The sequence below is a fragment of the Dasypus novemcinctus genome, chromosome 15 (genome assembly GCF_030445035.2).
Source record: "Dasypus novemcinctus isolate mDasNov1 chromosome 15, mDasNov1.1.hap2, whole genome shotgun sequence".
Lineage (NCBI taxonomy): Eukaryota > Metazoa > Chordata > Mammalia > Cingulata > Dasypodidae > Dasypus > Dasypus novemcinctus.
Genome location: NC_080687.1, coordinates 3,829,711 through 3,845,088, shown reverse-complemented (window position 1 = coordinate 3,845,088; position 15,378 = coordinate 3,829,711). Strand labels below are relative to the sequence as shown.

Here is a 15,378-nt window from a genome sequence, read left to right as displayed (position 1 = left end):
CACTCTCATTCCTGAACATCTCTCCTAAGGAAATAACAGAACAACAAATTATAAAATTACAGCAAGTGCATACATTAGCCATGGGAGCCACATTTTCAGAAACTACCTCCTGTGTGCTCAACAATAGAGGGGAACAGTTAAGCAAGCTATGGAATGAGAATCGGACACAATTATTACACACACACACACAAAGATTATAAAAATAAACTGTGTACTAGCCTAACAGTGTTCATCATATGATAAATGAAAAAATGGAAAATAACTGAGTGCACTAGGAACGCAATGTAAAAAGTATGCAAATGGACAAGTGAAAATAGCAGCTGATGTAAGGTGCTGAGAATGTGGGCGAGAGCTTACTTTTTTCCAAATCTTCTAAAGTTGTGATGATCCTGTTTCTAATCATAACTCTAGGGGCTGTAACCGCGCTCCATCTGGCGGGTACAGCTTAGCCTTGCGGGGACAGAAACGCCTCCAAGCCCCCTCCAGCCTCTGCCTCTTTGTCACCATGTGCCCAGCTCAGGGGTGACCCAGTCGTGCCCTGTACCCTTCTCTCCATCCGGCCTTTCTTCACGAGGCAAAAACCCCAGAAGCGAAATACGTGAGTCACCTTTATTCTACCGAGCAGCCTGCAATGTGCATAACTTAAAAAAATGCTGGGAGTACTCACAGCCAACTGAGCTTCCAAAGCACTTTTTACAAATCTTGATGTAAGTGCCCCAAACAGGGTAGACTCGGGGACTTCTCATCACCACAAGAAAGGGGCAGTGAAAGCTAAGTGTCCTTCTCTATGTGCACAACAAGGAGACACACAGATCAGGAAGGCAGGCTGTGAAGGAGACAGGCTCCTGCAGGTAGGCTCACCTGAGCCCTGCTCAGCACCCAGTGCCTCCGGGAGGCTCATTCAATAACGGACTCAACGCACCCTTCTTCTTGGGAGTTTGGGGAGGGCAGCAGCAGCCCCACTGGAAGAAATGCTTGGGGAGGTGGCCAGTCAACTAGGTGAGAAGGGTTTCCCCACTCACCTGAGTCAAAGGACCCCCTCCCCCCAGTGTGGACAAGTCGCCGCGCCCCTGGAGCACTGGCCGAGCTCTGCCTGTCTTCCCTCAGGTGAAGGGAGAGGGTCTCTGTGTCCAGAAACACTGATTACTTGGACACATCCACTTCTTGCCCATGAGTGTGTAGGTTAAAGCAAATAATATTTAGGTACAAGGCCTGAATTACTCAGGAAAGAAACCCAAGTCAAGAGCCTGCCTCCAAGATGCTAAGAATTCATTTGGGAAGCAAGACACATATATGAAAAGATTCCACACAAGGCAGGAGGCGATGAGCAGGAGTCCAGGCACTCCTCACTCAGAGGACAGACAAACCACCCCCAAGTCCACTCAGAAGAGGAAGGACCGTTCACGACAGCCTTGGAAGCAAGGGTAAGATTTCCACTGGCAAGAAAGAAGAGACGAGCACATCAACAAACATAAACTAATAATATGCTCTACCACACAGTACAGTAAAGGGATATCCTGTGAGGCCTTAGGACCTCTTGCTCAAGAAATGACATGCTTCCTTGGACCAACAAGTGGTCTCCTTCCCCTCACTGCAGGAGATGAAATAAGAAGAGGAGCAGGTCTGGATGAGGCAGCAAGGAAGGAGATTAATTTGGTTGTGTCCATATGGAACTAGACATTCCTGAGAGCCAACCCGATTTCAACAAGCGCTAGAGACTGGTCTGAGTTTGGAGGGAGCTACATGTGGCAGCTGCAGCTATGGGAGTTGGAGGAAACAGCTAGGGAGGCCAGGCCAGCTAGACAAGAGGACACCGAGGGGACACCAGTACTTCAAGAGGACCAGAGAGGGGAAGAAATGGAAGGAAGTCAGAGAGACCAATCCTGGAGCCAACAGAAGCCAAGGGGCCGTGAGCGTGGGGCAAGCAGGGGTCCACTGCTCCAGAGGTGGCGGCCCGGATAAGTCCTACCAGGTCGCTGGCCTGACCGCGAGGACGACTCACGTGGCCCTGTGACAGCCTCTGCAGTAGGGTAATGATGCTGGGAGCTTGTCGTTCTTTCTCTCTATTCTCCCAGCCACATTTACTGAGCCCTTGCAACTACCATTCCAGGTGGGGAGGACCCAGCCTGGCTTCCAACTCCGAGCCTGAGATGTGAAACGAGTACGCGCGTGACCGTGTAACGGTGCTGACAACGGGGCTGAGGTGTGGCTGGAAGTTGGGGAAGCAGAGACAGCAAAAGCAGATATTTCTTGTCACAAATGAACAAGGAGTTGAAGGGGTCAACAAGATCAAGGTGGGAAGTTTTTAGACCGTGGGGAACCTGTCTGCGGGCTGAGGCCCATGAGGATGCAGAAGCCGACGCGAGAGAAGGCCACACTCTACCCCGTGGCCTCACCCGCAGCCCTGAGAGCTACAGACCTACACGCCACACGTCACGGGACACGCTGGGCACAAGAAAGGCAGAGCGCCCAGGAGGCACAGGTGGAGCCTGGATTCCAACACGGGTGTGTCCCCGCAAGGCCGTGCTCTGCAGCAGGACGCCCTGCGACCCTCCTACCCTGAGACCTGGGAGGGGACAGCACGAGCTGAGGGACACGCCGAGCCCCTGGGAGAGGTAGCACAGGATAACAGGAGACAAGGCTGCGGTGGAGGGAGGGCCAGGGGGTGGCGAGCAAAGAGCTTTAGAGATAGCGGGCCTTGTTGCACAAGCGAGTGGGAAAGCCGTCACCAAGCAGGGGACCATGCCCACACGGCGGACACCTACAGCTTGAGAGGGAGGAAAGCGGGTTTGAAGACTTCTGGATAGGATGGGTGGGGGGTCGAGAAAGACCTGGTCCAGAGATGCGGTAATCAGAAAGGAAAAGCAGGGGCAAATACAAAGAGAAAAGGAAGAAATTAACAGGAAAACTAGAATACGGCTTTTTAGCTTAGGATCTGATTACCATAGTACCAGGAAAAGACAACAGGAGTCAAGTAGTGGGAATATAGGTATTTATTTCACTTTTCTATGATTTTGAATTTTTCCAGATTTCCTACAATGCTCACTGCAGAAAAGTCTGCCACTCGGTTAAAAAAGTAACATTATTGCTCAAATAGCCATGGGGATGTGAAAGTTATAACAAGGGTGACGGAGAGAAAACAGCAAATTGAACAAATGTAGTAGGTAAATCTGACAGAGTTTGGTGTCAACTTGGATTTGAGGGATGAAGAGAAAGTCAAAGGTGTTGCTAATTTAGGGTGTTGCTAATTTAGGGAGTGACACCACTGAATAAGACCGGAGCACAGAGGAGAAATGGATCCTGGATCATGGAAAAGGAAGACTTCATATCCACACACGCTGAGTTTGAAGGGACTTGAGGATGAGGTGGCAGCTGAATTTATCCAGGTGGTTGCAATTAGGGATTTGGAGCTCAGAAGAAAGATCTGATTTGGAATAGTCAGCCTTAAAAGGTAACTAAAATCATTTTTAGGGCACTGGGATTGTTCTGCATGATATTGCAATGACGGATACAGATTATTATACATTTCATGGAAACCTATAAAACTGTACAGTGCGAAGTAAAACCAAAATGTCAACTACAGACCACGGTTAGTAGCAATGCGTCAATATTTGCTCATCAGTTGTAACAAATGTCCCACACTAATGCAAGGTGTTATTAATAGGAGAAAATGTGAGAGGGGGGAGGTGGGGTAGATGGGAATCCCCTCAATTTCTGATGTAACATTTATGTAATCTGAAGGTTCTTTAAACATAAAGTTAAGTAATAATAATAATAGGAGCCAGTGAGATCACAGAAGATGATCCAAAGGCAGGAAAGGGTAGTATCCTGCTTTAAAAACGAGGCAGAGAAAGAGAAACTCACCACCAGAGCGCCGCTGTTACAGCTGCTACAGGCAAGAGCCACCAGTGAAGATCAAAATGAGAGGGTAAAAGTTCACGGAGAAACGGGGTCTTTATGTCGCCTCCAAGTTTCTCCCCCAACACTCACTAATTACGAAGGAATCAAAGAGGCCGTTGGGGTGAAGGTCCTCACGGACGCCCATCAAGCTCCTTGCCACAGACCCCTGAAATGAGGCACTGGAAAGGCACAACGTCACTTCTGCGACATTCTCGCCCAAAATATGTGACTTCAATCTCATCATCAGGCAAATCCAAATTAAGGGCCATTCTACCGAATAACTGACCAGTACTCTTCACAACCAGCAAAGCCATGAATGGAAACGCAAGACCGAGGAATGGTCACAGCTCGGAGGAGAAGGTGGAGGGAGGTGATGACAACGTGGGATCCCGGGACGCAGCTGGGACCGGAGCAGGACGCCGACGAAGGTCGAGTGACGTCTATGCTAAGTGACTGGCACGGTACCCAGGCTGGTTTCTTAAATTCCTTAATTTTCATCATGCCACCCTGGTTGTGTAAGATGTTAACTTTAGGGGAGGCTGGGTGAAGCATTAAGGAAACTCACTATCTCTGTGACACTTTTGTAAGTCGAAATTTGTTTTTTCAAAATAAACAAGTTTTAAAATGAGGTGGGTAGCCTGGGTGAAAATGAAGTTGAATTGCTACCTCATGTTTTATACCAATACGACGACCATTAAAACATTTTTTTAAAGGGAAACATAAAAGTATTAGAAGAAAATGAGGAAAATTTATTTTATAATATTTAGAGTACAGAGAGCCCAAGAAGAAGGAAAATCAAGCTATAAACAAAAAGACTGATACATTTGATTCTCTATATTTTTAAATCTGTATGGCAAAATACACAACAAACAAAACCAACAGATAGAGGAAAATTGGGTGAAAATATTTTCAATTAACTTCCCATAGAGTTAATATCTTTAAAGGGAAAAATTCCTGTGAATCAATTTAAAAAGACCACAACCTGTCAAAAGCTATGAAGAGACAATTCATAGAAAAAGAAACACAAATGTCTTTTAAACATACAAAAAGATGACCATTCGAACTATAACAAGATACGTTTTTCTCTTCTTCATAGGTCAGCAAAAGGCAAAATGTTTGATTGCACAATGTTTTGTGGAGGATGTAGAGAAACAGTCTCAGATATTACAAGCTGTACCTCCCCTATGCAGAGGAATTTCGCAATGGCTATTCAGAGCTGAAACACTTGTCCCTCTCTATCCAACAATGTTATATCTAGCAATTCATCCTACAAATGTTCTCCTTGTCCAAGGCTATTCACTGCAAAATGGTGTGTAATAACAAAGGGCTGGACACAACCTAAATGCCCAACGATGAGACTAGTCAAATAAACTATGGAGCATTTGTACAAAGGAATACTACAAAACCAGTAAAAAGAAGATAGTAGTTCAAGATGCACTGATATGAAAGTATCTCCAAGGTATACTGGTAGTACCAAAAAGCAAAGTACAGAACTGTGAACATAGTATTTTTAGGCAATTTATGTGCATGTATGTGTGTATACATATGTATATATACGTAAATATGTATACATAAGTACACATGCATATATGCGCATATATATATGCTTAACTGGTATCCCAGAAAGAAAATCCAACAAACTGATAAACTGGTTGCCTCTGGGGAAGTTAAGAGCCTGTCTTCCAGTTTTGCCTTGTTTTGTTTTTACCATGAAAGGTTATAACTATTTTTGATTTAACTTTTGAGTTAATTTCTAAAAATTAATATAGCAGGGAAAGACAGACTGGAAGCCAAATTAGTAGAGAAAAGGAGTTGAGGACACTGCATCAGGGAAGGAACTACCAGGAGAGACAAAGACTGAAGCCATGACGGAAGACTCCTCGGTGAGGGTGGAGTGTGGGGAATTCCTGAGCGTTAATGTTGACGGGGACTGGGGGAAGCCTCCCACTGTCCTTAAGGAGTTGGGAAGGGGTCAAGCCTGCGGGAGCCAGAGAGAGGGGGACTCCTTTCTAACCCCTGCACACCTCTGTACAAATAAACACGGTTATATTCAGAGAGAAAACGCTTACTTAGCGTTTCCCCTAGTGCCCAGTGTTCATACCCTAAGGCCTCTCAATTCTACATTCCACTATTTCTCAAAGGCCCTCTCCCACCGACAGTCCACTTTCACCCTCAGGTCCTCTCACACGGACAGTTCACTTTCACCCTCAGGCCTCTCACAAGGACAGTCCACTTCTACCCTCAGGTCCTCTCACACGGACCGTCCACTTCCACCCTCAGGCCTCTCACTCCACATTCCACTTTCACCCTCATGTCCTCTCACATGGACAGTCCACTTTCACCCTCAGGTCCTCTCACAAGGACAGTCCACTTCCACCCTCAGGCCCTCTCACACCACATTCCACTTTCACCCTCAGATCCTCTCACACCACATTCCACTTTCACCCTCAGGTCTTCTCACACGGACATTCCACTTTCACCCTCAGGCCTCTCACACCACATTCCATTTTCACCCTCAGGTCCTCTTACATGGACATTCCACTTCTACCCTCAGGTCCTCTCACACGGACATTCCACTTTCACCCTCAGGTCCTCTCACACCACATTCCACTTTCACCTCAGGTCCTCTCACACGGACATTCCACTTTCACCCTCAGGCCTCTCACACCACATTCCATTTTCACCCTCAGGTCCTCTCACATGGACATTCCACTTCTACCCTCAGGTCCTCTCACATGGACAGTCCACTTTCACCCTCAGGTCCTCTCACATGGACAGTCCACTTCTACCCTCAGGTCCTCTCACACCACATTTCACTTTCACCCTCAGATCCTCTCGTACCTACATTCCACTCACAATTTCAAGCCCTATGCACAGAGAGCAGTTAATTTGTACAAGAGTGTGCAGCGATTAGAAGGGAGGCCTCCTCTTCCTGGTGTCCTGCAGGCCTGGACCCCTTCCTAGCTCCTCGACACTACGAGGCTTCCTCCCAGTTCCTTCAAGATGTTGAAAGAGTGCTCAGCCGTGTGAGCAGCAATAAGGCCTGGGCATCTGTGAAGGAGAAAATATTGGCCAAAGCTCAGAACTTATATATCGGTCTTCTTCCTAAAAGCTCAAAAGCTTTAAATTCACCTCTACCACATTTACTTACTTACAGTAGAAGAGAAGTGCTACAAAACTGGGGAACCAAGGCAAAACTGGGAAAATGTATCCGAGTCTCCTGGTGAATCACTTGCAGACACAGGCCTGCAATTCAACTTTCCTTATGAGTCATAACAATTTTTTGAAGCCTAACTGAGCCATTTTGAAAGCATACGATTGAGAGTGCCATCCGTGTTCTCCTTGTAAGTGCACGCATGTATAAATGCATGCATACAGACGTATATAATCCTACACATGCACTGACTCATACACATATACCTAAGCGCATGCTGTGTGTATAAACACATATGCATACATACATAATCCTACACATGTACTCATTCATACATACATATATAAGTGCATGTGTGTGTATAAATGCATGCATACAGACACATATAATCCTACACACTCACTCATATGTACATAGTGAAAGCCAGGAGCCAGCTGTATCAACAAGCACTTAGACCAAATTTGGGCATAATGACTTGTGCATAATAAAGACAAAAAAGTGAAAGTGACAGTAGGACTGTTATAAATAAAGGGATTCACACATATGTCATTGCAATGCAGAATTTTTGGTCTGAGATCAAGCGAGAAAGAACAAACTTAAAAAGCAATTACGAGTCAAGTACACTTGTCACTGCACTCACTAAAAGGATTTAATTTCAAACTCAAACATCATCAGATTGGAAGGAGAAATGAAAAGCTAATAATATGCACTGACGTTTACATAAAATTAGTGTGTAAAGTGAGAGATGAGCCTAATGCTGAATATGTAGCAATGGTTGCATTCCCAACCGAGCAAGCCAAAATGCAATTGACAAAGAGGCAGATCTAAATGAATTTCCAGCTATCGAAACGCAAAGTGCAGCTGCAAGTTGTCAATGTGATGAATTAGGGAAAAAAATCTGTTTAAACTGAAGATTTCTTTTTGAAAAAATGCAGCAATATATGAACTTATACACTGTACTGAAGTTACCATTCACCATTCATTCAATCAGAAAAAAAGTGTTTTTTCCCCCTTAAAATTTAGTTTTTAATATCAGATATTCAAACTGCTGTTACTTAACATTACCAGGAAGATATGTGTTTGGGGGAAAATGAAAATATTAAAGTGTTTCTGGGAGTAGCATCTGTAAATCCTGGAACTGAGACAAGGTTAAAAACATTTGTTTTCAAGAAGCTGAAACCGTAAAATTCTATTTCAAAGCCACTAGCAGCCATGGGAACCACTTAGGGTTTACAGTTCAGTTTACACTAAATTGGCTTCTATGCCACTAGTCAAAAATGACCCCGTGTTGTAACAAGCACGAGAGCACGGCTGCAGGGGCTGAACCCGCAGCACCCAAGCAGCATCTTACCAGTGGGTCTTTGTTCGGAGATCCAGCGCTAGCCCCAGTGTTCTGGGTTCAAATCTGGCCTCTCCCACTCTCGCCGCGTGGCAGGTTCCATGACCACCCTCCCCTTGGTTTTCTCATCTCAGTGTAAGGACGACCACGTCACCACCTCTGAGGACCGCTGGGAGAATTAAATGCACTGCTATGCGCCAGGGCTCCGCGTGGGCCTGGTGGGCGCCCGGGTGCCGTGAGCCACCCTCGTTCTGCTTCGCCAGGGCTGCCCAGCCTCAGAGGGGCCTGGCTTTGTGGGGAAGAGAGGCACGGGCGACCACCATGGGAAGACCTCTGGCCGTTTCCGTGTGGGAAGGTGATGGGCGAGCCCCAGCCCCGCTCACAGGGCGCTGGGACAGAGCGAGGGCTCAGGTCCCAGCCGCGCTGGAGTGCGCTCTGAGAATGGGACACATTTTTCCTACCGTATTGTCAGCCCTGGAAAGGCTGGCTCTGCTGACTGCCTCATGCACCTGCCTTGAGAAGACTTGGCCTTGGATCTTTATCCAGGTCCCTTTGAAAGACCATGACAACGTTACTCATCCTTGTCTTTTCCAGGATCATACAAAGGCGGGGCACAAAACTTCAAGTGAATGCAGAAAGATTTCACCTCCACCCTTCCCCTTGAATGCACCGGCAGTTCCAACCTCTGAAAAGGGGGGCAAGGCCAAGCCTCCTGCCATCTTGGGGTGTGACAAGTCACAGAAGAGAGATGGGAATTCCCACAGAATAAACACACCAAACCCAGGCTCCCGCACCCCCTCCAGCGGGGGGCATCCAGTTCCCCCAGGACCAGGCTGGCACCTGCCCAGGGAGCAAGGGAAGGGCGGAAGGGCCCAAGGAGCCCTCAGCCTCGAGTCATCCCAAACTGGGTGCAATGGAGTCCAGAGGTTCTGCCAGCGGGCGGTCAAGTGCGAGCAACCGAGAGGGCGGCAACTGCTCAGCCCCCTCCAGGACGCAGCAAGACAACCAGGCTGGGCAAATATTTAGGGCGTCAAGGCCAAACGAAGCCCTCCCCAGCCCGCCAGCCTTCCTCGGCCTTGCTCCTTCGTCAGGGCCTTGGGAGTCAGAAAGACCAACTTTCGGGGGGACTGGGATCCCCCTGCACACCTCAGCACGACCTCACCCCGCTTACGTCTCAGCCGGCTACTTCTCTCCACGGCATTTTAACTTAGGTTGTTAATTCTAAGGCGATTAGAGCATCGCTCCTGCCTCAAGAGGGCTGATCCTGAGACAAGCGTGCCCCATCGCTGCCTTGGCACAAAAGACCACGCCCCATCTGTGGATTCGAATATTCCTATTTCCACATCCAATGTCAAGAAAGGCTAATTCCTGCTAACCCAGCTTGGACTTTTTAAAAAACTGAACAGATTAGTTTCTTAAGAAAAGGAGTCAGATAACCTATTCTTCTGTGTCCAGCATTACCACTAACTTACCATGCAACCACAGACAAGTAATTTGAATTTTCCAGGCCTCAGTTTCCAATTATAAAATTAGTCCATCTGCTAGCCACCTAAGGTTGCTTTCAACTCTAAAATTTCATGGTTCATTAGATATTTTCAGCTCAAAATCTTTTGCCCCATGATAGCAAAACGTTCAATTTTCATGTAGCAATGAAGGCGAACTATGACATTAAAAATGGATTTCAGGCTGTGGACTTGGCCCAGTGGTTAGGGCGTCCGTCTACCACATGGGAGGTCTGCAGTTCAAACCCCGGGCCTCCTGACCCGTGTGCAGCTGGCCCATGTGCAGTGCTGATGCGCAAGGAGTGCCGTGCCACGCAGGGGTGTCCCCACGTGGGGGAGCCCCACCATAAGGAGTGTGCCCCGTAAGGAGAGCCGCCCAGCGCGAAAGGAAGGGCAGCCTGCCCAGGAATGGCACCACCCACACACACGGAGAGCTGACACAACAAGATGACGCAACAAAAAGAAACACAGATTTCCCTGCCACTGACAACAGAAGTGGGCAAAGACGACGCAGCAAATAGACACAGAGAACAGACAACTGGGGTGGGGGAAAGGGGAGAGAAATAAATAAATAAATCTTTAGGGGGAAAAAAAATGGATTTGAAATGCACGTGGCACGGGTGTGGGTAAGAGAGGAGAGAACGCCGCAGCACCACCGCTTCCGAGGAGCTGCCTGGCTCAAGGCCGCTGGCTGCGGGTTTGGTTTGTCCTGGCCCCACAGTAAAGCAAGGGGACCTCCCCACCGCACAGGCCCCAGGCCCCGCACCCACCTTCCACCAGCTGGTCCAGGCTGGCAATCTTCCTGAGCCCGTCGATGGTGTAGATGGTCCGCACGCCCTGGGGCAGGTTCACGTTGTCCGAGAGCGTGCGCGTGAGGTCGGCCAGCAGCGCCTCGAAGGAGCGGAAGCGGTCCGGGGAGACGGCGTAGACGATGCCCTTGAAGTAGCGGTCGCCGTTGCGGTAGAAGCGCACCTTCCGCGCCCGCTTCTCGGAGCTGAGCGTCTGCAGCGTGCGCGTGCGGTAGAAGCTGCAGTGCGCGCTGTGCGTGGGGCTGGGCAGCCCGTTGACGCGCGCGCCGCGCCCGTACCGCTGCGCCTTGTCGCGCTCGTCGAAGTGCTCCAGCTCCATGTCCCTGCCGAAGGACATGGCGGCGTCCACGGGCGACCTGCGGGCACGGGCGGGAGCAGACGCGCGGGGTCACTCGAGGGGCGCGGCTGGCGGCGAGGGCGCGGGGCCCGCGGGAGGGCAGGGGCCCGGGGCCACCCACGAGGGGCCCCGTAGGAGCGGCCCCCCTCCTCGCGCATGAAGAGCCCGAGGCCCCGAAACGCTTCTCTTAAATTTCTCCAAATGACACGCTGGAGAAATGCTCGTGGGGGAGAGGGCACCCGGGTGCACGTGCCACCCACGCGCAAGGCGCTCCGCCGGAGGGGGTGGGAGGGCCGCGTGTCCCTGCGCAGCCACGCGAAGGGGCCGGCAGGCGGGCCGGGGGCAGCAGCCTCTCATCTGTCTGAGCTGTACCAGGCGCGAGCTCTCCAACTGTTAGACGGGAGCAAACGCCACCAACTTCTCAGGCACTGCCAACTTGGGGGCAATTTTTTGCATATATTTATATGCATATATATATATATATAGAATTTTTTTTTTCAAAAACTGAATTCACCAAAAGTGATGTACTCAGACTGGGTGCTTCAGATAAACTGGGTTTTAAAACAAGAGGAAAAATGTCCCTGCTTCTTTGGAGGGCTGGCCGGCCACCAAGGCGCCCTTGAGCCACCACGAGCTGGGTCATCTGGAGAAACCTGCTGATGAACATCTCTAAGGCTGCATTTCCTGAGCGCACCTCAAGGCTAACAATGCAACCATCAAATACGGTAATGCACAGAAAGCCCTCAGCGCAGGGTCTGGCACGGGCTAGGGTTTTGCATTTTTTTATTACTGAAATTTGCTTTTCTGTTCCTGGTGCTGTCACAGATAGAATGAGCGGAGCAGAATATCCCCCTGCGTGGCAGGACAGGCTTGTGACGGGTGCTCCCCTTCTACCCCGCAAGCCCCTCTTCCTTCCTACAGGGTCTTATCCGCGCCCTGCCTGTGGGATTGAGTCATCCTTGATGGAGACTTGTGGGGGGGGGGGATCGAGTTTTAGTAGGACCACCAGCATTCAAACAAAACAGAAAAACCTCAGCATTCAAAGGGAGAACATTTTAACAATGGAATTTCAGCCATGAACTAGGGGCCTTGGAAAATTAAGGGCAAAAAGCTTCCAAGGGCTTCCCAAACCACCACATTGCCTGAAGGCACCGCCAAGCCACCCTGCCGTGTCCTGGACCCTCAGTACCCTGACCTCTGACCCACCCAGAGCTGCCAACATGCAGGCTCAACAGCACTCGGACAGATCTGAGGGCGTAGTTGCTTCTAAGCCAACAAAGCGGATGAAGCGCGCGTTCACCGAGTGTTGGCACCGCGCCTGCCACTGCTCGGCACCCCTCACAGCCACCCGAGGAGGCAGGTGCTGTTAGGGTGGGGGTGGGATTCCTACAGAGTCCCCAAGTCACAGCCCAGGGAGCTGCGATCTGAGCCCAGATCTCAGACCACCAAGCTGGCGGCTCGGTGCTGTCTGGCCTGTAGACCCGAGCCCAGCCCCTGGTGAGTTTGTGGCATCTGGGCTTTAAGCACTCACACTCCTGTGTGTGACCCTGGCCAGGCTACCCCCCTGCAGACAGAGAACACAGCCCCAGGCCTCTCGGCCTTCTGGAAATTCCGCCCCATGACGAGGCCCCAGGGTGGGGCAGGGAGGTAGAAGGTGCAGCCATTATGAGCCCAGTGTAGCCTTTTATACCTCCCAACATGGAGACTACTTCATGCCGCTAAAAAAGTCCTAATAGTCTCCATTTGCATGTTTTAGGAAAAGTTATACCATATACAGATAGGGATGAATGGATAGCACCGATTTTAAAGTTACGTAACTTCAAAAACTTCACACGTAGCTACCAGTGCCACGAACCAACGTTTCACCCACGAGATCATGGTAACTGCGCGTCCTTCTTTTTCTTTTTAAAGAGAGGTCCCTTGTTTTCCAAAAGGGGTGTGTGTGCGTATGTGCGTTTGTGTGGCGGAGGTGAAGGGGACCGTGCTGTCCCCAAGCCAGTCACGAAGCCCCTTAAAGACTTCCTAATTAGAGAGTGTAGGGGGCTATTGAAGGTTTTGTCTTATTTTTAAAGGCAGTGGTCCTAGCTCAAACCCCAGCGGTCTCCTCCCAAATGTACATAAGCCAGAAGAAAGCCGGGCAGGGCCGTAGCGAGAGGAGGCACAACCGGGCGACCAGAGTGCTCAAATCTAGTTCTAAGGGGCTAGTGGAAACGGATCACTGGCAAAGGCCACGTAGGTGGGCAACTGTTTGAACTCCATCGAGAGCACAGGCTTTTAGGACCCAGAATTCCCCACAACATAAAAAGTGATCACGGTGAGCTAGAGCGCTGGGGGCTTTCTTTTGATTTAGTCGACCTGCACGTTTGCCCACGCTGGCACACCTCCTCCCAGGTCAGGGCTACATCTTCTACTTGCCTTCACTGAGCTGCCTCAAAGTGGCGACTGAGAGATGTGGGGCCACAAAGAAAAGCCACGTCAAACTTTCCCAGGCACAGCTACCAACGGTGCACGTCGAGGTCCCCGCGGCACAGCCCAGGGCCCAGGGTCAGCTCAGGCGTGGACACGGGTGTTCTTCCCGGCCACGGAGCCCCTCCACCAAGGCCACGTGCTCCTCTTGGAGCCGGAGCTCCTGGAGACCACCCCCGGGCCCCCACGCTTCCTGCTGAGGCCCCTGGAGCACACAGCCCCCCGAGGTTTAGGACCCTGCGGGCTCAGGGGCGCGGCGCCGGAAAGGGGGCGGTGCCGTCCTAGCCCCGCACAGCAGAGACACCGGGTGGGGGCGACGGTGACTGTCCTCCAGGGATGTCCCCTAAGCCCTGCCCTGCCGAGGACCCAGCGTGCTCTCTGGTTCTCTGCGGGATTTCTGTTCATCCTCCAGACGGGCACATGGGTCCCCTCGGAGAGCTACACCTGTGAGCGCGTGCACGCGGCACACGGGAGCGCGCCGGCGCGCGCACACACACCGTGAAATAATCTGGCACAAAAGCATCGAAAGAGATGCTGGGCCTGGAGGTGCCCAGGCACACTGGTCTCTGGGGGGCCGGGGTTCGGGTGGCCGGACAGGCGTGGGAAAGGGGCACCGCGTGCCTCCGGGGTGCGCGCAGGAGCGCCGGCCCACCGCGGGTGTAGACAGCACGGGTGTGTGCGTGTCTGTAGGTCCTCCTGCACAGAGCCCCTCTCCTGCCGGCCACACCGCGCGCTTCAAACGCTGCCCCACTTTCCTTCCCGAGGAAAGGCGGTATTTTTAGGAACATTCACAAACCGTATTCCCGGGGCGCGCTGCGGTGTGGCCGCCCAACGCGTGCGCACCTAACCCGGTCACGCAGCCGAGGTGCGCGACGGAGGGAGCCGGCGCCCGTTCCGGGCCCTCTCCCCGCACCGCCCGCCGACTCCCGCCGCGATCCCCGCAAACCCGGCCTGCAAAGGCAGCCTCTTTTGTGGGGCGACGCGGGGCCGGGCGTGCGCTCCCACGAGGAGGAAAGGCTGCGGGCAGCCCTGGGGACCAGAGGCGGCCTCGCGGCCCCCGAGCGCCCCCGCAGAGGCGCCCCCACCCCGCGGCCCCGCGGCGGCCGCTCGCCCCCAGCGCCCGGCCCCGCCGGCCCCCGGCGCGCGGGCGAAGCCGACACAATGAGAGGCCTGGCCCGCGGCTCCCGCAGGCGCAGCCCCGGACGCGGGCCGCGGTGGCCGCCACAATGCGCCCCGCCCCGCCGCGGCGCCCTCTCCCCGCCCGCCGCCCCGCCGCCGAGCCCCGCGGCAGCAGACAAAAGAGGCCGGGGCCAGGCGCCCCGCGGCCGCCCCCGGCCCGCCCGGACCCCGCGCCGCAGCCCGGGGGGCCCGCCCTGCCCGGTGCTCCCCGCGCCCCCCGCGCCCGGACCCCGCGCCGGCGGGCAGACACGCACCGGGTCCGCGGAGAGACGCGCGGGGCTGTGGGTGGCCGCGCTCGGGCCGCGTCGCGTCGTGGGCTCGGCGGGGCGCGGGGCGCGGGGCGCGGCGCGGGGCGGCTCTCCCGGAGCCGGGTGCGCACAGCCTGGCTGCGGCGGCGTCTCCGGGAGGGCGGCGGCGAGCGCGCTCCCTGCGCCCGTGCCTCGCTCGCTCCCACGCCCGCCTCCCCGCTCCGGCTCCGCGCGCCGTGCGCGCCCGAGGCCCCCGCCCTCCTCGCGGGCGCACCCACCCGGCGGCGCCCGGCGGCCTCCCCTCCCCGCGCGGCTCGGGGCTGGGCGGGCCCGCCCCCGGCCCTCCCCGCACCTGGAGGGGCTTTCTGGAGACAGGGCCAGATCGCCTGGCTCGCGGAGGAGCGCGGCCGGGCGGGGTCTCAGCCTGGCCCCCTCCGCCCGCAG

The 15,378-nt window shown here is 52.9% G+C and overlaps 1 protein-coding gene across 4 annotated transcripts in view; it reads right to left on the bottom strand.

Moving 5' to 3' along the window:
- DCLK1 (doublecortin like kinase 1) overlaps window positions 1-15,146 on the bottom strand; it is a 305,725-nt gene extending 290,579 nt beyond the window's left edge. For 2 of the 4 annotated variants that reach the window (XM_058276957.2, XM_058276954.2), the window contains exons 1-2: window positions 14,941-15,126; window positions 10,666-11,060 (exon numbers count right to left, since the gene is read on the bottom strand). In XM_058276957.2, coding sequence (XP_058132940.1) covers window positions 10,666-11,041 — 376 coding nt within the window. In that variant the 5' untranslated portion in view covers window positions 11,042-11,060; window positions 14,941-15,126. Of the gene's footprint in view, window positions 1-10,665; window positions 11,061-14,940 lie in introns of all 4 variants that reach the window. The other 2 variants (XM_058276956.1, XM_058276955.1) reach the window with 2 other exon arrangements.
- Window positions 15,147-15,378: the final 232 nt, after the last annotated feature.